The 26,443-nt window shown below is 36.6% G+C and overlaps 1 protein-coding gene across 3 annotated transcripts in view; it reads left to right on the top strand.

The window, feature by feature from the left end:
* Window positions 1–26,443, top strand: part of ZNF385D (zinc finger protein 385D) — a 407,938-nt gene that overhangs the window by 230,628 nt on the left and 150,867 nt on the right. The window contains exon 1 of one of the 3 annotated variants that reach the window (XM_071561078.1): window positions 14,769–15,134. The exons of the other annotated variants lie outside the window; for them this stretch is intronic. Coding sequence (XP_071417179.1) covers window positions 15,113–15,134 — 22 coding nt within the window. The 5' untranslated portion in view covers window positions 14,769–15,112. Of the gene's footprint in view, window positions 1–14,768; window positions 15,135–26,443 lie in introns of those variants that run through there. 3 annotated transcript variants of the gene reach the window in all.

Genomic DNA, 26,443 nt, shown 5'->3' with positions numbered 1-26,443 from the left:
AAAAAAATCAGAATCCAGGATTTAATATAATTAGAAATTGCAAAGCCTTCATAAATAAAAGGGCAAGTTTATTTTTATTGAACCTGTTTTGCATGACTTTATGTTTTTAATGATGTGGAAACCAAAAGTTTTTCCTTAAAATTGTTTGAAACCTGTGGAAGTGAGAATTTTCTTTTAAAATGTCAAATACTTAATGGAATAAGTCCCCAAAGCATATAGAGTACTTGAATGTCAATATTTGCTATGAGATCTGTTTATCAGACATCCTGATATATTTGCTCATTTTTGTGCTCCACTTCCTAGGAAGCTTCCAAAACTGTCTGGCTTATACTTTAACCATTGAAAAAATAGTAGAATCAAAAACTGTGTAAAAAAGTACCCTTTTTCACTAAACCCATATCCCTCTTTGGACATGTTTATGCCAGAGCAGATGTGGTGTGCAGCTGAAGACTATTTACTGCATGAGAACATCCAGCTGATCAAAATTTCTACACTGTGAACACAACAATCTTTCATTTCTGTCACTTAGGTGAGATCCACCCTAATAGTGAATCTGTTTGGGAGGTTTACTGTGGGTATTGAAGAGGAGATTTATTGTCTTTAGAAAAATAACAAGATATTAGCAGGATGCTATTACTTGCAATAATACACTTCAAAGGCAGACCTTGGTAAGCGGTGGTATTAAGAAAGACTTCTCATGGCAATATTTTTGCATAGACTCACTGGAAGTTTACAGAAGAGCTGCCCATGGATACTGTGTGTTGGAAACTGCATTGTAAACATCAGCCTGTGAAGTGTTTTTTTGTTGTTGTTGTTGTTGTTTTTTGGGTTTTTTAGCTGATGTGATTTCCTAAACTTCAGGAATTAGAAAAGGTGTGAAAATCTGTGTGCCTTTGTTGGATGGATGTATTTTTTATTAGATGATGAAATACTGTGTAATATTTGCTTGCAATCCTCCCCTCCTAATTAGAATTAGTCTTTCATTGCATTTCAAGTACTTCCTTCAAGTGCAGGTGGAGGGGAGTCTTGGCTTGATTGGCTGTTAAATGTTTCCACATTTATAGATGTGTTCTTTGAAGTAAATATGAAAAGAAAAAAGTGTAGTGTCTGAAAATGCAGTTATGACTGTTATAAATGTGAATATGAGAGGGATGGGAGGGGGGAAGATTCAGAAGAAGAGAGGGAAATCAGGAAATGAGTGACAAAGAGCCCCAGAAAATATTTGAAAATACTTTCAAAGCCCTTACAAAATAGACAGACAAAAGAACCAAGAATAACAATACACAGACTAAATGAGTCATAGGAAGAAAAAACTTCTACATGCAGATAGCATGCAACATAACCGTATTTTTGCTGTAAAAAAATTTAACTAGGATATTGTTGTTATGTTCCATGGCATGGACTAAGGTACTGTGTCCACAGGAAAAATAAAATATGTGTAAGGATGCATTTCCCTGTCTTATAATTGCCATTAAGAAAATATTTATGCTCTAAAAAACTGGTAATTTCTTTTTTTTTCCTTAAAAGCAGTTTAAAAATATGCTCTAGCATAGTTGAGGGTTTATGGGAAATAAATACAATGCACTATATTGAAAACAGATCCTTGCGAAAGATCAATAAATGCTGTACACAGCAGAATGAGATTATCAAAACGTAAATATTTTAAGCAAAACAGAGTTTAACAATTGCCAAGTTAAGCTATTCCCTCAAAGCACACTGAAGACATTTTGTCGTTTACATAAGGTAATTAAACTCAAGCCTGAAGAATTCAAATTCGTCCCAAAGACATTATTGGCAATGTGATTTAATGTGTGATAAGGATAAAAATGTAGCACGTCCAAAGGCCACAGGAGTTTTATGAAATTACATTTGAAAGCTGACAATTGTTTACACGACTTTTTTAGAAACTACTCAACAGTGTCATAATGAATCTTTTCCATTATTAGGAGCACAACCCTCTCCATGACAAAATTGGGGTCAAGTTCACCCCAGTGTAACTTCCATAGTCTTACAAAAGCTATACCAGGAGTGTATGAATCATTTTTTATCTTATGAACACAGCGTAGGAAGATTGTAACTCACTGTTTTCTTACAGAGTAAACCATTTTGTGTATATTATTTCAACACTTTCTCACAGTTAGATTTTTGCTTGTGAAGTGGGGGCTGTTGTGAGCTGAATGCTGCCCTAGAGCCAAGAGCTCCAGAGTTTCAGTCTTTTTTCTAATTGTATTTTAAACCCACATTTCATCTGCAAAACAGGGATATACTATTTACCATGTTATAAGGTCATCTAGTTGAAACTGCAACAGTTCTTGCAGAAATATTATATAATAGATGCTAATGTTCTTTGATCCATTTGTATTTTGAGAGCCTTAATTCTGGCAAATTTGGACGTCATCAGTCAGGGTACAGAAAGATTAACTCTGTGAAGCATATATTGGCACTAGTGGGGGCATCTCTTGAAAGATGCCAATATTTTGCTGTTGAAGAGTGAGGGTCATTTACCTTGATGTGTAGAAAGGGTCTCTAGCTAGAATTAAAAAGGGAGAGAATTATTTGTATAGTGATGCTTTCTAGTAGTGAAGCTCTGCAGTCTAACTGCCCCTCTTTAAAGGATTTATTTGTTTTATAAAAATGTCATGGTGTGACTCCAGAGTGACAGTGAAGTGGTATTTATAGTATTTATCCAGTCATCAGAAATGACTAATTATCCCTCTCTTGGAATGTACAGGCTTTGATGACTCATGTAATATGTTCTCATTATCTCACAATTTTGTTTCTCTGATGGGTCCAATAATATATATGTACGTGTAGTAGTAGTATTTAACATTTGCCTTCCCTAAAGTTCCAGAAATAACATAACTTGTACATTTTTGGCAAAAACTGTTACAACTCCTGTGGTGTCCCACTTCAAAGTAATAGGTGTTTCTTGTTTAGTCAGTCACTCTTGGCATTTGTCATTTTACAAAACCTTCTGGCAAGCTTGAATAAGACAAGGAAGAAAGATGAAAGGGTAATCCATTAGTAGCCTCTCAGATCTGACCTTCCTTTAGAAAATATTCAACAAAAAGTTTAAAATTACTCTTTACAAAAGGACAAAAAGCTGTAGCAGAAAAATAATGAAATATGCAGTATGAGCAATAGCAGGACCAAACCACCAGTTCATCTGTTTCTCAACTGGAAAATCAGATTAAGTAGTCACATAATATGTAAAGAAACTCTGAAAGTACTCATGATATAATACTACCTTAAAGCCTCTAAACTGTGCTCTTCTGTTATTATTCTTATTTCAAGCCTAGCTCTAATTTTCTGGATTTTATATTGAAAAATTATCTAAATCTAATGAAACAACAATAATTACTCATTTTAAAAGGAAAAGTAACAAAATTTTTTATTCCCTTCACTGAGGCATCTAAGAATAACTTGTACACCCCATTTTATTATTTATCCAAAAAAAAATCAGTTATCAGGAACTATCCACCACTTTGTGATAAACTTTCTCCATCAGGAATTGTATTTTTATGCCTGGAAAAAAACCAAAACAAAAACAGTAAGCTAATAATTAGGTTACATGGATGTTAGGGACAATTTTAATTATCTTGATTCGGATGAAGGCATTTCCCTGTGGTCTTCTCTGTCCTTGGTGACCCATTGACATGATAGAGCTGTCCTGAAGATGGTCTTTTATTGTTTGCTCTAGTGGAGTCTTAATTCAAAACATTCATAGCATCAGACTGAAGCTGATAAAATCACAAGCTTAATAGAGTATTCCCCAGGTGTCTAGGAGACAGTAGTCTTTTTTCCTGTAATTTCCTGTAAGTCTTTTTCCTATAAATATTTTTCTTAAATTCGTGTTATGAATGGATGGGGACAGGTGATGAGAGGTAAAGCACATACTATGGAACTATGGATAGTAATCCTTGCAGAAGGGGAACAAGGCTTGTATAACCTGCAGAATTGCTGACTAACCTCCAGCTGGAGCTAATCTTCCCATCTCTCAGGTGGCTCCAGTGGACTTCTACCCAGCTGAAGACCATCTCAAAGGGCCCTAACTAAAACCATCATTCTCTTTTATTCTTACCCTATGCATTTGGTTGGGATGTTCCATGAAAATGGGGGAAACAGGTTTCTAACCTGACTAGAACAGTTTTGAGACCCAAAAGACAGAGGAGTAGCCAGCCATGACATTTTTTATGTCCCGCAGTAGAGAGCATGAACCCACTCTGACTTTACTAAGTGCAATTCCTAACACTTGTCATATTGTAACCAGCTCAAATGTTGAGCATTATAATTTAACTTCTTCCTCATTCTAATCAAATGTCTCTGTCTTACTGAATAGCAAGTAAAAAGTAACACAATAGAGGGCAAATTTTATTACTCCTAATTCTACCCTTTGATTGACTTCATATCCAACAATGAAAAAAATTACTGCCTCATTGAGCAGGAATGAGAAAGAAAAAAGGACAAACTGGAATCCTAATGTGTTTTTTGACCTGTGCAGCAAGTTAATTATACACTTGAGAAAGCATCTAGCATTGTCATGTTACACTTCATGCATTTGTGTGTGCACAAGACTGAATATAAATATGTGTGTACATAAGCATGAGTATATACTTTATGCAACATTGCACTACTCGTGCTTCGTACTTCCTGAATTTATTCTCAAAATCTTTGGTTTTAAAGAATTTAAATGAATATGAAGCATGGCCCACTGGATTTTAATGTATAGACAGATACTCTTGATAAAAATAATTACTTAATTAAATGCTCTGGTGGACAGTGATTAAGGAAGGAAGTAGTAGATAAGTAATGAAAAACTGTATCAGTACAAAAAGTATCAACAACTTAGAGTTAGTGAGATAAAATAGGCATTGCAGACTTCTGCAATAAATGGTTTTACCAATGCTGCCCATTTCTTACACTATTTTCGATGAAAGCTTATTTGTCAGTGCTTCAGTTTTCCATTGCACAAAACTAAACTGCCAAATCAATGCAACCCACAGATGAACTGGAAGTCACTTTTACATTGCTGTCAACTCAGCAGTCAGAACACAAATGTTCATTAAATGACAATCACTTTCTTTATATACAGAGAAAGGAGAGAATCTGAAGATGTTGTTAGTGTAGAAGTCCATTATTAGGGACATTATGCCGCTTTATGAAAAACTCATCTCCTGCTCTGCTATCTGCAGACCCTTCCCGAGGGCTGGACAGAGATATAGACCCCTACAACCCTACGGCCAGCTTTTCCTCTAATGCTTCCAGGCAGTTATGGTGTTGGCGTAACATGGCCTTCTGTACAAGGTGAATCCATGGGCAGTCAGTACACTTGAATCAGTTGCCTCATATCTACAGAGCCTGGAGAGATATGGCTGGGGCTTTCAAACCTAGCTGAAATTCTACTAGTTGTATTTTTTGTAGAAACTTGAAGAGCAACTCTTCGGTACATCTTCATCTGTTGTATATTGTTCATCTATGTATTGCAGAGTGGAAAAAAAATCTGTGAGATAGGGATTTAGTCTAGTATTTTCTGTCTCTACGTAACATATTTAGGCACCTAGAGTAACAAGGCTTATTTAAAGAGTTGCTGAGTGGCAAAATCAGTAATTATCAAGTCACTAAATTATCTAAAAATAACCACAGCACTTTATTAGGATGTTACATTTCAAAAATATTTATTTCCTAATTATATTGGCATAAATAAATTGCAAAGTATTTGTATTGAGATAGACTCTGAAACCTGCCTATTGAAGAGGAGTTTGGGCTTTTTTTTATAATGGTGTGACACAGAATTACTTATAGTCTGCTATTAGGCAGTGTGTTTTCAAACCTGATAATCAAATTCAGAGGTATGAAAGATCAAAAGGAATCTGTACAGGAAAAAAATGTAACAAGAAAGTCAGGAACAGATGGAGGCAGGAGTTTTTTGCTGTACATGTCATTCTGAATTAGAATGTCAGAAGTCTCTGTCAATAAGATCAAAAGTTGGGAACAGAGATGAAAACTCTGCTTTTACTGTTATTTTTTTATAAACCAGGTAGAAATGTATTTGAACACTATCGTCAGAATGATAGAAAGCAGTTACACCCAATGCTCACTCCTGGAAGAAGAGTACTGGAGCATTTGAAATTTAAAAGAAATAAATTATTTCTGGGGGATTTTAACTTTTTTTTTTCTGTTCACTATTAGCTCTAAATGGCTATATCATCTAACAGCCACTTTGTGACATCCTCCCAGGGTTTTTTTCTTAAAGGTAGGCATGAATGACATAATTCAATCTACAGGGATTTTAGTAGACTGATGCCAGCTTCGTAGTTCTAGAATTGTACTTTCCTCTGTGCCTGACATTTTTGAGACAAAAATTTTTGATCTTTGATTTTTTGTATAAAGTGAAATATTGAGCCACTGTGAGGTCATTTAAGAGACCAGGAAATTTCCCCAAACAATGAGGGAGCTAATTTATAGTTAATTCCTTTGGATATAATTAAATTCTTCTTGTATAAATTTCATGCTGGTTTCACTTGCAGGTGTTTCTCATGTTCTGTCCTAAAATGCTGCTTAGTGTTGCTGAGCACAGTTCGTAGTTGCTGTGATGATCCCAGATGGAGCTGAATTTCAATTGGGTATGAATGATCTGCAGTGTATGAGGGATCCCAGACCTTTATGAGATTTAGAAGCCTTGGCTGGGATTCAGCTTGCAATTTCCAGAGTATGTATGTGCACACAAGTGTGTCTGTGTGTATAGGTATCTACAAGTGAATTAGGTATCTAAGCTCCCCTTTAAGTTGATAAAATTCTTGTCCATATAGCTAATAGAGCTTTGAGAGCTACTTGGTCAACCAAAGTTGCCATCTACTTTCAAATGTAATAAGTAACTCCTCTGGCTTTGTTGACTACATCAATTTGATGTTTGACTGTGAAGAGAAATTAGCCATCCAGATCATAGGCAGACATCCAAACAGGCACATAAAAATTTAAGAATCAGTCTCTGAGTAAAATCCCACTTACAGTGAGATACTGCTGATATTTTCTCTTCATGATAATTTACACTCTGTTGTAAAACTTGCATGTGTGGAATTGCAAAATGCTTACACATAGACAGGCCAATCAAATTCAATTCTGGTGTGAATAAAACTAACATAAATTTTTAAAAACAATCTTATAAAAAGTTGAACACTTTGCTGTAGTTTGTATCCTTTTATGCCCTCAAAGTAGTGCCTCCTCTGTGGCCATTTTGTCTCCTCCCCTTTGTGCATGGCAGTTCCTGACAGATTGCAGCTTGCTCAACTTTGACTAGCATTTCCTTGATATTTTTGACCAAAATAACTTTTCCTTGTATATGAAAGATGAATTCAAGCACATAAATTCTGTTTTCTACAAGATTAATTTAATTGATTTACAGCCATTTGAGATAAAATTTCTCCTGTCTAACTGTAACAGACTTTATCACCTAACCTAAGATAAATGTTAATACTCTTCTGTGAGTCAGTAGAATTAGAGAAGTACTTGCAGGGAGGGACCTGTCTTCTTCCACTCACATTAAAATTACCACAGGATGAGTTGTCCCGGGAGGCACCTTTAGCACTGGCTACTTCACTTGAGATGCTGTCTTTTTAGGTATTTAAAACTGGATATGCCTTAAACTCCTTCCTATTCTTAGTTCCAAATGTGGTGCTGGCACCTTGCAATTGCTTTGGGTGCTGCTGCAAAGAATCTCAGCTCTACAAGGCAGGAGAGAAGTTGTAGTGCTGTGCAGCTGGCAGTGTTTGTGTCCCTTCCTGGCTGATGGTCTACACTCCAGGCTTTCTCCCATTGATTGATCCACTATAAAAAGCAAACTGATTTGCACCCACTCGCATTGGGACTTCATGTGCTGGAATTTTTCTCTTGCAGTTATGTCTTTAAGCTACAACTCAGTGCCTTCATCATGACTGGGAAACATAAGATCATACTGCATTGCTATTTTTTTTCTTGTTTGAACAGCTCTGTACAGTATAAAGAAATTGAATTAATGTTGTTTCATTCTTGTATCTTGAATTTTTTCCATTTAGACACTTAAGGGTTTGAAAATCAATTTTACTTATATTGTTTAGGAGCAAACAATACAAATAAAATATTTTACATATTTTGTGTTTCAAAATGTTTTATTTCTTGAAGGAAAATTAGAAGGACAACTGTTTGGGAAGAAAAGAGGTAGAAAGGCTTGGGAGGAAAATTGCTGATTCCTTAAATAACTAGAGGTCACCAGAGGAGTAAAAAAAAGTATTTCATGTTCAGAAAATGGCAAAATTTAGGCAAAATCTTTCCTGGTTCACCCACAAAATTAGGACAGCAACTAGAAATGAAAAAGCAACTTGGAACAAAATTTTTAAAAGAAGAAACACATACTAATCAATATAAAATTGAAGTAAGAAGTATGGAAAATTTATACGGAAAGCCAGAAACAGGAAATGAACAATCTGTAGTTGGCTAGGCAAAGGACAATAAAAAGGTTTTAGTGTATTAATAGCAAAAGTCCTAAACATATAAACCACTAGATGGAGATAGTAAGATTGTTAGGAGTGATTTGAAAGCACCAGAAGTGTTAAAATATATTTTTATTATGTATTTTGAAAAATGCTTGATGCATTCTTCATGTTATGATTGTGCTGAGACACTTTCCAAAAGGCCTGGAAGGAAGAAAGAAGGGAAGATGTAAAGCAGTAGCTTCTTGGACTAAAGACTATTTAAAATTAATAATTCTGGATAACTTTTGCACTGGAGTCCTAAGTGATTTGTTGATGAAATCTCCAGTTCATTGATGAACCCTTGTTGAAGGAAAAAAAATACCCCAACATCTCAAACCCAACAGAGAACAACAACAAAAAAAAACCCAAACCAAAACGCCAACTCACTCCTTCCCCAAAAACCCCCAAACAAAACCCAGCCAAATATTCCCACCCTCAAACATAACTGATACCTATGCAATAGTTGCTTTATCATTTCAGCCAAATTTTGTCTCTAAAAAGGAAAAAAACCTGTAGTTAATTTAGTTTAATCAAACATAGTTAAAACAGACAGTATAAGTAGATGATTTTACTTTATGGTATCTGTTTTTTTTTTTACTTGAGACTTATAATTTGATTGATAAAAATTATTATAGGAATAATAGAATGTATCATTCTGGCCAATTGATGTTACAATTAGAAATGCAAAATGCAGCCATTTATAAGTGAACAGATGCATCCTGTAAATCAGAATAGAAAAATAAATGAACACTGAGTGTGAAATCTGTTCAAAATTTCTCAGTACAGCATCTAGATTTTTCAATATATAAATTTATAAATTTTGAGAATACAATGCCTGGATTTGGAGATGAATCAAGTTATGTTGCAAAATCATAGAGAGTGTTGGAAGGATGGACAAAAATGTGAAACATTTACTCATTTGTTCGCCTCACAAAAGATAGTTATGGATTGTCTATATGTGATATGCTCTAAACTGACAAGTTAGATAAATTGTACTGAAAGCAGTACAGAAACAAAATTACAAGGGAAAGATGGAGAAAGGAAGGACTATGCATGTTGGACTTGTTGCCATCAGTTCTAGTTTTCATTCTTTGACTGGAAAAAAAATAGATTGTGTGTTGGAAAACATATTTGACATGGACTTAGACAAGTTTCTCAGTCTTGTCATTTGCTTTGAAACCCTATTTCTCTTTAAAATTATTATTAACATACATAGTCAAAGAAGAAGCTTCTGCACCAGTTGTGTATTTATTCACATTCATTAATGTAAATCTTGTCCCATCCTGAGGAACAAATGATGACAGGAGTGGGCATTTAATAAGACAATTAGCAGCAATAGTGCAAGGGTTTGGTTTTATGCTGGTAACATTCTGTTTGTTTGGTTGGTAACTATCCATGTCTATAAGAAGGAAATTCAGAAAAATATGACCTTTCAATTGCCATGTATCATCTGTGTTTAAACTACAAAATACAAGAAGTACTAGCTTTAAGATTAGAAAAATGCATATTTTTCTATTTATATTTTTTTAGCTGTGTATGTAGAAAATCCCAGTTGCTTAAAAAGAGCAGAGCTGTAAGTACTGTTTTTGAACTGATAAAGTCTGCATGGTAAAGATTTGTAAAGGCTCTCAGGATCAAAAGTGAGTCTGTTTACCTCTTGAAAACACTTTTATAGGAGGTTCTGTTTAGCCATTTCCAATAGAGAATGGAGCAGTTGATCAGATAGCAGCTAAACTAATGAAAAACATCGTGGAAGTGACAGGAAGATTAATTAAGTTCCTCCAGTTGTATTCACGTGTAGTGGTACAGAGTTCCTTTGGGTACTGCTGCAGTTAAATGGTATTCATGGTGACAAATATGGTACATTTCCAGAACTGACACTTCTGAGTCAAGGGTAAAAAACAAATTTTCATAGTTTTTGCCAGTGGAGAATGTGCAAAACCAAAGATGAGCCTCTGTGGTTGTTTAAAATATACAAATGTAACTTGCTCCTTCCCTTCTTATACTTTAGGGTAACCTCAGAAGATTAGTAATGAATCACAAAATCTGAATTATTTTGTAATATGTCCTAAACTACTCCAGATGGCTTCAAAATAAAAACAAAATGAAAACAAACCAAACTTCAAGCTGATGTACTTAGTATATATAATTTGAGGCACAGAAATATGTGCACTTTCAATTACTTTGGAGACTAAAAAACTGTGGCTTACTTGCTCTTCTTTCTTTTTGCACTGTGGTTACTGTAATACTAATAGGAATGAAGTAACCTCAATACATAAATTTCCAAATATGTGGAAGTTCTAGTCCCACTTTAAGAATCTTTTAGTTTTGGGGTGCATTTGGTGAACTAGTAGATCAAGTGCAAATTTGCTTGTTTCTTCCATTTTTTTTTCAAGAATTAATGTTTCCACAATAAATTTTTGTTCTTAATAGCTGTCACTGTACAGTAGACAAAATTTATTTTAGGAAAGTCTGGAAAGCTCTCAAATGTATGAGTTTTTTTAACCTGATGTTAACCTTGATGTTTCAGAATGTATAGACTTAAAATATTGTGCCACTATTGTATTTTGTTGCCTACTATTATACTTCTACCAGCAAAGAGTTCCTCGATGTTCTTCTGCACTTGCAAGAAAAGGTTTGTGATCAGCCTCACTAATTGAAATTTATCAAAGCCAGCTGGTAAGAGTATGGGTATAAATCTAGTATTAGTTGCCTCCTGGGAGAGTTCAAGACTGGAAGAGAGATTTCCAGGAATCCTAGGGAATTAACTGGGCGCATTAATATTAAATATTAATTAGCCTCTGCAACAGACATGCCTGTGAGTGGCCTTAATACTGACTATGGAGGCATTGCGTTAATCAGTGGATAGATAAAAATCAGTTGAAAACACAGAATAGCAGAACTAGTTCATGAAGTGGCCCTTTGGCTTTGGACCAAGTCAGGTGTGAGAAGTAACGTGTGGCTTTCCCAGCCCTGGAGAAATGAAGGGTACGTGCTACACTTCTGGGCCATATGTACTATCTGCTTTTTGTTTGTTCCACGGATGTAAGGTCTTGTGGGATGTTGTGCATTTTGAAAATCTGCCCATTCTGGCAAAGCCTTTACCAAGGTGAGGAAGGACAGAAGAACTCAAGGTGGAGATACTATTATGAAAAAAAGAAAAGAAGCAGGTTGTTAGAAAAGAGGATTTCAGGGAGTAGAAGTTGCTTCTATTGTTAAAAATAAGGGTGAGTTGTAGCTGGTTTAGGAGAAGTTAATTTTTTTCTTGTTATGTTTATGCGATTGCTGAATCACAAGTGTTTGAGGGGTTTGTTTTTATAAGTGAATCATGCATGAAAATGTGATAATTTTGCAGTTGACCTGCATTAGTAGCAAAGTTAAATGCTGGTTAGCCTGTGCCGACTTGTTGATGCTTGGGAGTTTGCACCATGGGCTGACATCATGGATTAATTTGCTCATTCATTCTGCATGATCCTGCATGCCCAGGCTGGGTCTACTCAAAATCTCCAGACACACATAAGTGTTTGCTGCTCCTGACTGTGCTTCCCTACAGCTGTTTTTGGCAGAAACCTCAATGCTTGCATTAAAACACCAGCCATTTGGGATTGCAATTACTAAACTCAACCTTGCTTTCACTGACAGTGACAATATCCCACTCGGGGAATAAAATTTATTCTTTGTTCCCTGCTTGAAACTCGACTTCTTTTTGCAGCTGATTAATGTTGTATGTGTGTAAATGAAAGCACAGTTTGTCATGCAGTATGTGGATTTGGGCTGTGAAAGCTTTCCAGGAGAGGCCACCAGTGATTTTCCCTCCTTCCTTGCATTTCTGTAGTTGAAATGCAAAGAAATTAGAGTTCTTGTTATAGCTTCTTTGGTTACTTTATTTGTATACCTACTGTCAGAACACAAATAAGGTTCAATGAGGGAGGAGGTGATCCTGCTTATTTTGTACCCTACAGGGCAAAGAAAAATTGGAGGTAACATTCAGAGCCAAGTAATGGACATGTCAGTCAATGTGGCACATTTCCTGAGGATCTGTCTGACCTGCCATCGGTATTGGTACAATTATTGTAAAACAACAGCCACTTCAAGAAGGGATGTTTAAAGGCAGTGTGGTCATTGCCTGACCATTAATAGTACATCTATGCAGACAGCCATCTTCTGTATCTGGGCTTTCAGATGACCAGCTGATGACCTGAATCAACAAGGCACCTTGGCTTGGTGAAACATCCAGACTAGGGTGAGCTTACATCTTGCAGGGTTTGACTCCCGACAGAATGACTCCCAGCTTTTTTTCTGTGATAAGGTAAACGCAGCTTAAGAGGCAAATGCTGTGCCTGGGTGCAGACTCTCTTAAAGGACGTCATGCAGTGCCTCTGCAGAAGCACTTCAGAGCTGGAAAAGGAGCTGAAGGATTTCACAGTGAATTGATTCTCTGAGCTTTTACCCTCAGTGAAGGGAGAGGAGGGAATGCTTCTGCTGCAGAAGGTTCCTAATAGTACCTTATATCTGCTACTCAGAGAACATTAGAGTGGTTCAGCTGAGATATTTTAAACCCATCTTTGAGGATAGTATTGTCCCCTATAGTGAAGTGTCCTTCCCTGTGTGGTAGAAGAGAATGAGCATAGTAATGATGAAACAAAGAAATGTACTGTGGATACCCTCTGTTACTTGCTGTCCCCACTGTCTAGTTAAAATTCAGGCCATGATTTCTAGACAGCTTCTTTTTTCCTTTTTTTTCCCCAGGGGTTTTTAAAAAGATTTTTTTTTCACTGTGATTTAGGATTTGTTCAACTTAAGTTGCTCTTGGTCAGGTTGAACAACACAAGAAGTCATGATCTTCCTCCCTTGTGCACCATGGCCTCAAAGTGCTATCCTGCTCTGTATGCTTTTTACTTGTGAAGTAAAGCTTATTTTGGAGTTGATCAGTGTACCATGTAGCTCTCATTTCAGGCTTGCCTCTTCCTAGTGGCGGATGGAATAGGAAAGGGCACTGAAAAAGGCTAAGTATCAGAAATGGGTAGCTGTGGGATTGCCAGTGAGGGATAGGACTGAAATTCATGCCCCAGTTCACCCCAGCAGTGTTTAATCTTGGTAACATTCATACAGGTAGCATGAAACCTCGTGAGAGCAATGCTGCGGAGGGCTCTTGCTGAGAGATGCATAGCGGCAGTGTACACCAGGGCTCTTAACTCTGCTGCTACAATTGGAGCATTCTTTGGCTACTGTGCTGGTGCGATAATTTTGCTTGAAGTGATTGGACCTCATGAAATTGTGTCGTGGTTTTACAAATAATAAGTGAAGCTTTAAATGAATGATACCTGTCATCGTCTTTCCTGTAGAGTGAAAATGTTCTTCCTATTAAATCCTATTATAATGAAACAAACACTTCAGCATACTGTCCATTATTTTTTACCTTTATTTAGTGTATTATCAGTGATAACATGCCAGACTGACAGCAGGAAACCGATGTCCTCTATTGATTCATAGAAGAGACATATATGCCTAAATACAGACCACATTGTTTTCACCACACTGCCACACCAGTGTATGTCAGATCCATCCCGAGGCACAACGTGTAGATCGTGAAGAGCTTGTCAGCATTTCTATGGTCTTTCTTCCTCTGAAGCCGCTACTAGTTCCTATCGCAGCAGGGATTGTGTGGGGACCTATTTACAACAAACTTAGGACCACTCCATTTGCCACAGAACAATAAAATAGCTACCAGCTGCTAATGACTCATTACCTGGGCCAGAAAACAACCAGTAACCTGAAGGGTGAAAGGTTGTAAACTCCATTACAAATCAGTGTTGTCATATATCTCCTGTCCTCATGCTTTTTTATTTATGCAAAGAAATTGTAGTTTAAAAAATATCAGTTCAGATGAGTTGAAATTGAGCTACCATTTTTGCTTTTTAAAAATAGAAACAGATAGAGCTTTATTCAGCATGCAGATTGAAAATTGAAATTGAACTATTGATTAAAAAAAAAAGTACTACGGAGTCATGATCTTGTAAAGTGCCAAGCATCTTTATCTTCTGTTGAGCTGGGGTATCAGGGCACTCAGGGCTTCTCCTGGAGCCTGCCCTTCAAAGGAAAATGCTAACAATATACGCTTTGTCTTTCCCCTCTATTATGTAATTGAGCACGTTATGTCACTAAACGCATTTACTGCCAAAAAAAAAAAAATCAAAAAACCTGTGCAATTTTAGAAGGGCTTTTTTTTTTTTTTGTCCAAACCAGAGTTAGATTAACCAGCATATTAGAGCACATAATTGCAAGCCGTTAAAGAAAAGATCTGTTTGTAGTACTCTTAGTCCTGATGTCACAGGCACAGCAAGGACATCAGAAGGAGGAGTCAGGTTACAGTAAGAATGGGCAGTGCAGCATGCAGCCGGAGTAAACGCTAAATCAGACAGGGATTGTATCAGGGATAAGACTGCCTGCAAAGCGCTCATCCTGAGGTGGCACACTGCTCTCTCACGCTTCTCGTGCTGGGAAATTTCCACATAATGTAGGATGAAAAAGCTCTGTTTTACATGTCAGCCCTGTGCAGGAGCTAATGCTGAATACACAGCGGTGGGATCCTGACTGCATGATTAATGAGAAACATAATGTATTTTGGTAAGTGTTAACCGTGATGTAATTCTGCTTCTGCTCACATTATCAATAGGAGTGATTGTTACAGATTTCGGATTCAAGAACATTTTGTGCTGGCACGCACCTAAAACTGACAACTGGGGAATCCTGTCGGCTGTGCAGTTTGAAAGGATTCCATTGTCTGGGAAATTTTCTGTTTGAGTGGGCTACTGCGTAGCTTTAGCAGTTCAAAAAACAAGCTAGATAAGATGAACTCATCCTAGGTTTGTTTTAAATGAACTTGTGTTTCATCTGCCGAGTGGGGATGAGAAATGCTTGTGAGGCATGGGAAGTTTTAGACGAACTTAACGTAATGGACGAGCTGCTACTGCACAGTCTGTGCTGGAGCGGCACAGTGAACCTCAGTATTTCATTCAGCTTTTAGTTTGAAGAATTTAAAGGTACAAAGGTGAAACAATGTTTTATTTGCAGTGGTGAGATTGCCGAGTACTCTGCATTGTGCAGATAACCGGTGTGGGATTAGCTCCTAACATGCCACAAAATGCATATTATTTTAAGCCTTTAGTGGTCTCAGAGATGTTAAATATTTGTGCAGAGTTTTGTTGCTTGATAGAAATCTTCCTTAGGTTTACAGCTGAGCTGGCTGCATACCCTAAAAACATGCTGGAGTGTAAAGCTATGTCTGAGCAATGTAGTGCTGCAGTACTGGGCTGGGATGTACTATTGCAATATAATGTGGCAAATTGGTGCTGTAAAAGAGCATAAAAAAATAAAGCAGAGAATTTGGTGTGTGATGGGGAAAAGAAAAAAGCTATTCTTGACAGCTTGAAACCTCATCTAGCCTCAGTGCTAATTTATAGCTGCATAATACTTAGGATGAACACGGAGCAGGGAGTTGGAGAATTTCTGGGACCTTCAGCAGCTTTCTCAATTTCATTAAATATTGAATCAGGAGTTCACTTCAAGCTTTAAGAGAAGAACTTTTGTAATATTCTCGGCCCTGTCAAAAAAGTACTATGCTTTGTGCCATGCTAAGCATTATTTTCTTATTTTCATAAAATTAAAGATAATGGGTGGGGGACTGTGATTTGTCTTTGGCAGTGAAACACATCAATTATGGAAGCAGATTGGTTTTGATGTAAACTGTCTTAAAAAAAAGAAAGAAAAAAATTGGCTGAGTTGTCAGAACTGTTCAGTGTCCCTTTCAAAGATAAATTTACAATGTTTTAGCTTTACTACATTTTCCAAAGACTAAGAATAGACAAGGGTTTTTTCCTGGTTTTTTTTTTGTTGTTTTTTTTTAGGTTTGAGTAATTTAGAGTAAGTCTCTTCACCATTAGAAGTGTTGGTTATGTTAATTTGCTGTTGATTTCTTTCAGGTTATTTTTCTACCTTTAACAGCAGTGCAAGTGCTAGATGGTATTTTATTTATTCTTTTTGTTTGTTTTGTTTTCTCTCTTTAACAATCTGTTTTGCCTGTGCGACTAGGATAGTTTCCTGAAGTTATACAGTTAGCTGCACAGTACTTAATTTTATCCTTTTTTCCCTGTCTATAATTTTCAGAAACCTGTAATGGTGATTAAACTTATTTTGGTGTTACTTTGAAAAAAATCACTGTTTCATGTGCTTATTTGTTTTCTGGTGCAACACAAGTTTTTAAATGGATCAAACTGGATTGTGCTTTCTCTCTGCTTTGTAGAGCAGAGCTGAAAGTTTGTGCTTGGCAGGTTCTCCGTCTGCTGTGTTCAGTCAGAAGTTTCTTTTAATATTAAGTTTTAAATGAATGTTCTTATTTTTGTCTTTTGCATAACAAAGCATGAGCTCATGGGGGATAATATTTACCTGTGGTTATTCCATGTATTTTTCTGCTCTGTCTGTGAGAAGTCAAAACATCGTAAATCTCACCTGTCCCTGTTACTGCACAAAGCAGTATTGCAGAGAACGAGATGAAAGCTTGACTGCATACATCACATACCTACTTTGCCTTCAAATTGCTACAGTCATCACACAGATGATGGAACAATAGAATTTTTTTTTCTGAGGGAAAAAAAAAGATATTTTTCTTTTAATATTAATAAAGAATTCTGTGGTGTATTGTTTTTAACTATGTAGACTACTATTGGGCCACATGAGTATAGAAAGGGTAGAAAAAGAAAGTATTTCTATATGTTTATATGCACCTTGCTTGCTTTTCTGGGCCTTCTTGTCTAATTGCTGCTGATGCAAGATGGCATAGTGGAAATGCATGTGCACAGTGTTAAGGTTCAAATAAATACTGAAAATAATTACTGTGGAAAGTAAGACCTAACCCTCTAAAAGTATAATTTTTATAGAGCAAGTGTTGATGGATGAGGTGAGTTTCTTAGCCATCAGAGAGAAAAGTTGCTAAATTCAGGAGCTGGTCATCACGTTTCTCTCTAAAGATTCAGCCTCCGAGAAATATTCCACCTTTCTATTACGTTCTACTATGTATATTGTATTATTTGAGCTGAGCCTTCAAATAATTAAACTCCCTGTAACCCTTCTAATAGCATGAGACTTTCTCTTACATTGCAACAGAATTTTGATGGAGTTGTTTCAAGAACTGCTTATTTTCACTCACTGTACTGTGCTTTTCAGTTTGTTGTTGGTCACTGTGGATACATTTATTACTTATTGTATTGATTTTGCATTCCTCATTTCAAGTTGAATATGGAATTGTAATAATAATAGTAATAAAAATCCTACAAAATTATGTAGTATGTTTATAAAGTAAGCCAAAAGCCAATGAAAATAATAGATTTCTATTAAGTTTTATAGCGAGATGTTTTGCACTTAAGAACATGCATACCTACCCCAAAGCAACTTTTGTCTGTATTTATTGACAAGTTAATAATTTAGTATGATAAAAGTCAGCTGTGACCATTGTCAGCAGTTTCCAGAGGAGAAATCGTAGGTGGCTGTCAGTGCCACAGTGCTGATGTTGCACACTGCTAAAGGGGAACCTCTGCTAGTTCTGCTCAATGTGAGGGCTCTGCTGTGGCTCATAAGGTGCTGGACACTGCACCTCCACCTTGAAAGGTCCCACCTGGCCACTGTTGCCTTGTCTTGGCCACCTCGCCGTGATTGCACCTTCTTTGGCCTGGCAGCGCAGGCTTGTCCTGTGAATGCAGTGGCCCCTGTGGCTGACCCTGGGTCTGGGTGGCCACTCTGCTCAGGTCACATAGAAACTGCTCTTCAGGAAGGGAAGGAGAGGTTTCGGTGTGTGTCGTGCACCGCGCTATACCCTGCGGTTGTTGAACTGGAGGAAACGCTGCAGTGATGTCGCAGTTACGGGACGGTGAACATGAGTCCTGAGGGCTCAGGAAACCCTGACTGGAATTGAGAGCAAAGTGAATCCTCCACCCCCACTGCCAAAACATCACTGGTCCATACACCCCCATATTTTGCCCTTACTAAAGAAGCACAACCTAAAAAAGAACTAAAAATCTACAAAGGAAAGGGAGAGGAAAAAAAGGAAAACCTTGTACTTTTCCTTTTTTTTTCCTTCCCCCCGCCTCCTCTGAGCCCATTACTGTTTTAAGCAACTTCTGTTCTCAATGGTTCTGCTCTCATTATACAGGAAATTATTACATTGGGATGGCAATTAATGTACTGTGGGTTAAAATGCAACATTAAGAGAAAGAAACAAATATTTTTACCTGAAAATGCCATCACATTTCTGTGTGTATAGTGGCTGTTTCAATTTTCATTGGGTTTTTTTTAGTCAATATTGTAGAGTGTAGTAATTCATCTGCATACATGCTACTATTCTGAATATGACTTTTTATTTCTGGAACACTTTCTTGTAGAAGAGATTCATGCTGGATGAGTCATGGAATAAAAAATACACCCCTCCACCCCCACCCCCCTGCGCCCCAAATCTCACTACCTCTTTAAAGAAAACACACATGGTAGAAACCAACCAGCCAACTGCTGAAACAGGGTTGGAGTTTTTCGTTTTCAATGAAAATATTTAGTCGTTACTGGTTGGTTTTTAGGAGGTTGTATTTCCTTCTAGGTTAGACACTGTGGAGGCCTTTAGTACCATTTCTGTTTGTCTTCATTTAAGGCAGGATGAATTGGTGTTGATAAGGCTGTGCTTTTAAAATGTTTTGAGAAGCACTGATACTGGATTACTAACTGTGTTTTATCATCAGCCATCTGCAATAAGAAAAGTAGTTAATATATAATGGATGCTTTGTGTGACAGAAGAATTCAGCTGAGCAAGCCGATGTATAGGATCTTGAAAACTGCAGGAGTCTGATGTTTATATTTGGAACATTACAGCCTCCAGGGCAGTGAAGTTCATATCTTGAAGCACTGAATAATCATTAATGCATGTATACATCATAACAATAAAAAACTCATACTGTTTGAACTTACAGAAACTGCTCTGTGCTAGTTCCTGTGACAGAAACTGTTTATTAAAATGCCTCTAAACGTACCCAGTATGTTGCCATAAATAAAAGGTGCTTTTGTCATTTCACAGACCAAACAAAAGTCATTCCAAGTGTTACCTTTCTTGTGGGTGGCAGAATTGCTCCAAAACCAAATTGGAATCAATGGTTTCCTGCTTCATTACAGAAGATTAGATCACAGTTGCTTCAGCTGAAGTCCTGTAACAGAAAGTGTGTGCACACTTACGTGCTCATGTGAATGTGTGTCTGTACATATTTTAACTGGAATGACTGTAGAATCTAGTCCGGAATGCCTTCCTAACAAATGTCTTTCTTCGGTTAAGGAATGAAATAAAAGAATAAACCAGATTTCCATTGCAATACCATACTTCTGTCCATTTCCTTTTTTTTTTCTAAAAAGCAACTCTTGTAAGTTACTTTTAGAGAGTATTTTAAAGTAATGAAAGCCTTTGACTACAAATTTATATCAAAATCATATGACTTGTACCTTTCTGTGCCTGTGTGCAAATATCCTTCCATGTTATTTTGATTTTGTTTCATAAGCTAGTGGCACTTCTAGAAATTCTTGCCAATACAAAAATGTTAATCAGGTTACAGGATTCCTTTTAAAGATTGCACTAAAGAATTGGTGCTACTTGAAAAAGGAAAAATATATTTGGACCAGAAAAAGGAGATATTTCAATTTGCTATTAGATCATGAAAAATTCTTGAAATACAGTAGAGGTCATAAGGGCTTCAGTTTTTAAAAAGAGGATATTGCATGTAATATACTGCAAAGATTAGTTTTGCAGCTGAAATTGCATAGATGGTTGGTAATATTCAGAGAAAATGCAGCAAAAGTGGTTGGCTAGAAGTACCAAAGCTTTAAGTGTCCGAGATTACACATGAATTGCTGGAGATGAAAGTGCTCCATTGTAGGGCTAAGTCATTATAAGGCAAAGCCACATTCTGTAGGTCAGCCTGTATGCTCAGTTATTTTAGCAACACATTTTTGCAAAATCTACTTAGGGGTGAAAAATCTAATACAAGAGACTGTATTATTGGCATGGCCATATATTTAGGCTTCCTTGCCCATTTTGTTGACCACCTCTTTCAGCTCATCAGTCTGATGCTCATGAACATGTTCCTCTTAAATATCTTTTTTTGTATGCAAACACCATAAAGAGCTACTGAAATCTTAAGCATCGTATGACAAAGTAGTTAGCAAGAGTTTGGATCAAATTTGAAATAAAATGCAACTGTAATTTTGAATTAGAATTGTAAGGGAGGCTCATATGAAATTTCAGTTACTAAACATGCTTACCTCTTGTGTAACATGTATAATAATAGAGTTCTGTCTCTTTTGGTCCTTAAAATGATACCCATTTGAATTTCTTTAGGTTTGAAAAAGTGGTAAGACATCTTGAGTCCATATTTAGTGTTTAAAGAAAAGCACTCATTCTCTCTCCTATTTTTTTTTCTTTATTTCCTACCCTCCCTCCTCCCCATTTGGGCTTTGTCAAAGGTTACATCTATTTTGAAAAGGTGGGGTTATATTAATCTATTTCTCTTTTTAATACCTCTGCTGGCTGGCTGAACCAGTTGTTTGGAAATCATGGGAAATTCATCATTATGGGAAGAGGTCCTGACTCTATTACCAAGCCAACTAATTTTCTCTGTTTTATAGTCCCTGCAGATTTTGGAATTTAAAACCATAATGTACTGCTTGCTTTTCAAGTAAAGCTTGAAAAGCTCCTGGGGTTTGGTAGTGTATAGTATCTTCATGTCTGAAGCTGTTACAGGAGGTACAAAAATGAGATTGACTGGGAGCGTCTGCTAACTATGGGTATGGCTGTTTGAAATTTTAGCATGTGCTTAGGATCTCAAAGGGCTTTGGCTTATATTGGTAATTTTTATACTGTGTGTTGTTTATGTGTTCTGTTTATTACAATTCAAATCAGCAGCCTCTTCCCCAATTCTCTCTGTCAGAAAGCAAGATAGAACCTAAAAAGTGGGTTTATGTTAGAAAAAACCCTCAGAATATATAAAACTGCTTTCTTGAGAACAAAGGAAAAAAAAGACAAACTGGGCTTAATTTACTCTTTGATTATTACTTCATTGTGGTTCTCTTATTTATTTACTTTTATGCTGTAATTGAAAAAGAAGATGGATAATTTATTCAAATGAAAGCCATGAAAATGTTCTCAGCTTCTTTTGTTCTGGTTGACCTTCCTTACTCAGTTTGTTGGCTGTGGAATGTAGTAAGTTATGAAGATAGAGGGAGATAATGGTGGTGTTTTCCAATACTGTTATCTATCGTTGCACCAGGAATCAATATTGAATGAAAAAGAGTTAAAAAAAAAAGTAAAAAATGTAGAACCTTGATAAGATCTGCAATTCTGATTACAAACGGAAGGAGCAGGTGGAGAGGAAGTCAGTCTTGGCACCACCAGAAATATCAGTGCTCTTCTTGCTAAGCCAAATCATTTTTCAATGGTGACCTGAGGGTCTACTGTCTCTATAGTGCAGTGTTTAGGAAATTAGGTTTTGTTTGCTGGTATTTACCTGCGATAGCAAATCCACTCACCTCCTGTCAAAACCAGCAATGTAACAGGTGAATTCAGTTTGCCAGATATGTAACTATTATGCAGCAAGCACACTGCTCCCCTGTTTTTCTATTATTGCCAGTAAGTGGTGCTGCTGTGAGTAGCAAATTTTTCAACAGTGGAAGTTTCATGTCTCATCTGCTTTTAGGTAGCACAGGAAAAAGTTATGACTTTGAAGGCATTCATAAAACTTTACGTAAACTCCAATTTAACGTCACAGTTCTTCTGTTTGTAAGGGATGAATTCTAACAAGTCAAACAGGCTGTAAAATGTTATGTATGCATAGGTAATGGCATATTTAAATCTTTTTGCTTTTTGTCTCCTTGTAATTGAGGGCATGGCAGCTGCATGAATATGGGTACTGTAAAGCCACCACAGTGTATTATTTCTAGTATCCTTACATACTTTTAGCACTCAAGACATGATGTAATCATCTACAAACAGGTGTCTCGACAGTCCTGACCACAGTCTGTCTACCTTGTAAAACTGGTTGTTTAGTCCTCCTCACCCCAAGAAGTGCTAGGGCAGTTGCACTAGTCTCTTAACAACACTTTTAGATTATGTTAGCTTAAATCTTAGTAGCCCTGAGTACTTGGAAACTGCATTGGTCTACATGGATTTTTCTCTCCCCACTCCTTCTTTATTAAGGAAGGTTCTGAAATAACTTTTTTCATTTCAATTGGGTTGAGGTAAAAATTTTCATTACAGTTATAAATTCACAATGGTTTTCTCTTTTCCTTTCTTCTTTCCTCCTCCCCTGTCCCCCCCTCCCTCCCCGATCCTTTGCAGTGTTTTTATAGAATATAAAAAATATCTTCTTATATAGATATAGCTGACAAACCTGCTCTATGCTAGTTAGCAGCCCATCATTTGGGTTCCTATGGACATAAGTACAGTGCCTTGCATAAATACCTATCTATGGTCAGATGCATGCATATGAGGTGATGAGGTGAGTATCCATCATATTAGCATTTAGCTTTACACACTGTAACAGCACATACAATAGGTTACCTTCCCAATACATGCAGGTTTTCACGGTTGAAAGAGTCAATGGCCTTAAAGAGGGACATTGCTACAAATATGCCCACACAGATATGCTCCTTCACATGAATGAACTTACTGAATGTAATAAACAAACACTGAAAGGCTGAAAACATATTAAAAAAAATCCAAGCAACACTGGAAATCTCTCTAGCAACGTAGATACAATCAAAATGTGATTGTGGAAAGCTTTAGAGTGCGTGAAATGTATATAAACTCTGCTGGCAGAGAAAGGCAGGCATGCAGTGGGTAAAGTGCAGTGGTGGGCTGATGCTGCAGCAAAATGGTACTGGCTGCACCACCCTGCACAAGCACCCTAAGGTGACCAAATAAAACTTCTCTGTTTTGCCATAGTGATTAACTTGAAGCAGAGTTGTTATCACGTGTTGTCACCAACATACAGAGTAAATAGTCTAAAATTAACATTGTGAAGATCATGAATGATGATGCTGTATTGCTGTGCACACCCAGACAACTCTACAGATTTTAGGATGAAAATACAGATGTATAGAACATTAAGCTGCTTTTACTGTTTGTTATCCCATGCCCTGATTTATTTTTTTTAAGCTAAATATATCCAAAAAGATTCAATGTAATGACAAAAACAAAACAAAACTGTCTCAGGTACTCAATCTTAGATACTTAGCACTGAAAAAAAACCATTTACAAGCCTTTAGCCTAACAAGTTTTAGCCTAACTTCTAAAATATCTCTCCATTTATTCTAACAACGTTTATGTAATTTCTATCAGCTTTCTGTGCATTTTTAGTAGGAAGATTTCTTCATGGGGTTATTCACAAAGAGAACAATTGCATGATGCTTTATTGTAATTTATTAAAGGAGTTTTTATATTAAAAACTATACCAGCACATTTTTCAGAAATACAAAACTCATTTTAGATTTATCTGGAAACAGAAATATTGTTATCTGACCTTAGTATATAGTCAAATGAATTATGAATATTTTATATCAAATATCTGAGTGATTCCAGCTGAGTTAATATCTTCCAAATCACAAAGATAAGAAGAAATAATGGTAATTCTAAATTATTAGCCCTTTCTAGAAGCTCACAGCAATAGATGGCTAATGCTGTAGAGAGTGCTTAAAATAATAAATAACCTAATCTTTTAACGAATCTTTGCAAAGTGCCTGTGAGGTGGAGATTTCCGGTTTTGCACATTTTTCTATCTATGTAACCAACTTCAGTTCTAGTAAATAATGTAGAGAGCTCATTTTGGTAGTTTTTTAGTTGAGGTGATATTGATGGTTTGTCTGAAAGACAGCTTTTGAAATGTGTTGATAAATTATATGTATGGAAACTGCTAACAGGTACAAAATAAAAGCTCTTGCAAGTTGAAGAAGCTTGCATAAAAAAATGAGCTTCCCTCCCTGATACTGTTTTTACTGGGTCAGATCTGTTCTTCGTAGTGAAGGAGGAAGTTTTCAGAAAGTAATTATTATTTGTAATGGACTGTGGAAACTGTTGGACTGTGCTAATAGATTTGCTTGAACTCAATTTCATTTACTGGACCTAACATGCTGAGAAACTTTCATGGCCCCAGTAAAGTAAGAGTTTCAACTGTGAGGGAAATATTAAACTAGACCTGTTCTAATTAAGGTAACTGTCAAATAATTTGTAACAGTTTTGTTTAATATCTGCAATAATTTCCAATGTGAGTTAAATGCTCTTAAAATGCTCAAAATCTTAAACTGGTCATCAGCAGTGTAGTGAAACTTTGGCAGCTAACTGGGCACCCAGCCTGGGGGTGGTGGACACTGACATGCCCAGCAGTACAGCTTCCATGCCTGGAAGTACAGCAGGAAGGATTTATCCATTTGGGCTGCAGATCCTGTTTAAACAGTTGTTCTGTGTATCTTTACAAGAAGGAACACTGAACCTGATGGAAATATGAGCTTGGGCACTTGGATAATTTGAATTGTATTGTCTTTGTGTGGGGAGCCTCACTTACAGAAAGAGGCACCTGCAGATGATAATGTGGTGTGCAGGTCTCACCATGCTAGAGGAACTCAGCACACCTGCTAGGGAAGAATAAATCAGTTCCCTTGTACACCTGAGCTTTGATGGTTTCCATAGAAAGGTTCAGGAATCAACAGGCAATGAAAGTTACCTTCATTTTCTTTCGTTTTTTAGGAAGTGGTTTAAAACCACGAACCTCTTTTCTATAAACTAGTATGCAGCTCTCAACTGCAAACAAATATAGTAATAATTTCTCATATTAATTTAAATTACCAAGTTATCTGTGCCAATAATGATAATATGAAATTCTTAAGTTAATAGAAAACCAAACTACCCCCTCTAAACAGCAACAACAAAATTAAATAACAACTGCAACAACAAAAACCACAACCAAAAAACCTAAAAGCTATCATGGCTATCCCTGTCAGATTTAGATTTTCAAGAAATTCATCACTTGGTATATGATGGTGGCTTGAAAGCTTTCTTGGTTATGTACAAGTTATGTAGAGCATCTCTTAATTCACAGTAGTCCTATTTAAGTTCTCTTTAGTTTCTGGGGGGCAACTTCTCTAGTAACTTGTTGGACTGGGATGCTTTTTTTAAAATTTTTTCTCATTAAAGCACATAATTGGCAATATCATTAAAAAATATCAGGACAATTGAATGAGTAGTTTGGTAGTTTATGCTGATTCTCCTTCAGTTAACAAAGTTTATACTAGTTAAGCAGAAAAGCAGCAGTAAGGAAAATCTGAGTTTCCTTCTCTTCTCTACCTCCTCCACCTCCACCCCACCCCTTCCCCCCAGCTGGCAGAGACAGCTTAACATTTTTCTTAAAGCATCATCTCATGCAGCTCTGTTAAAGTTTATGACCACAAATCATACCAAGCTATCATTTCTGTGGCTTTGTAGCTCAGCCAGAAAAAGCTGCATGTGGGAGAAGCTCATTTGTAGTCTGCGAAGTTTTAACATTTGCAGTTGTGTGTCTGGAGCTACTGAATGGACATGTATTAAAATTGTATTTGGATAATAGTTTGTAGTGACAACGAAACCGTAATTTGTAATTAGAATGTCGGTTTGACTTTTGAATGTGTCATTCTGGAAAGGCCAAATAACATTATGCTGTAAAAATAAATTGCACATTTGAAATTTATAGTGAATTTTAGGGGGAAAGAGATAAAATCTTGTACTATATCATGTCTAATAAGAGGCCATTGCCCATGCTGTTAGAGTAAGAGCAACAACTTCAGAAAATACTCCCAAAAATAGATTTCCGTGGAAAAAAAAATAAAGG

This window comes from Pithys albifrons, chromosome 7 (assembly GCF_047495875.1).
Source record: "Pithys albifrons albifrons isolate INPA30051 chromosome 7, PitAlb_v1, whole genome shotgun sequence".
Taxonomy (NCBI): domain Eukaryota; kingdom Metazoa; phylum Chordata; class Aves; order Passeriformes; family Thamnophilidae; genus Pithys; species Pithys albifrons.
The sequence above is the reverse complement of the archived record's forward strand: the minus strand, read 5'-3'. Positions and strand labels throughout refer to the sequence as shown.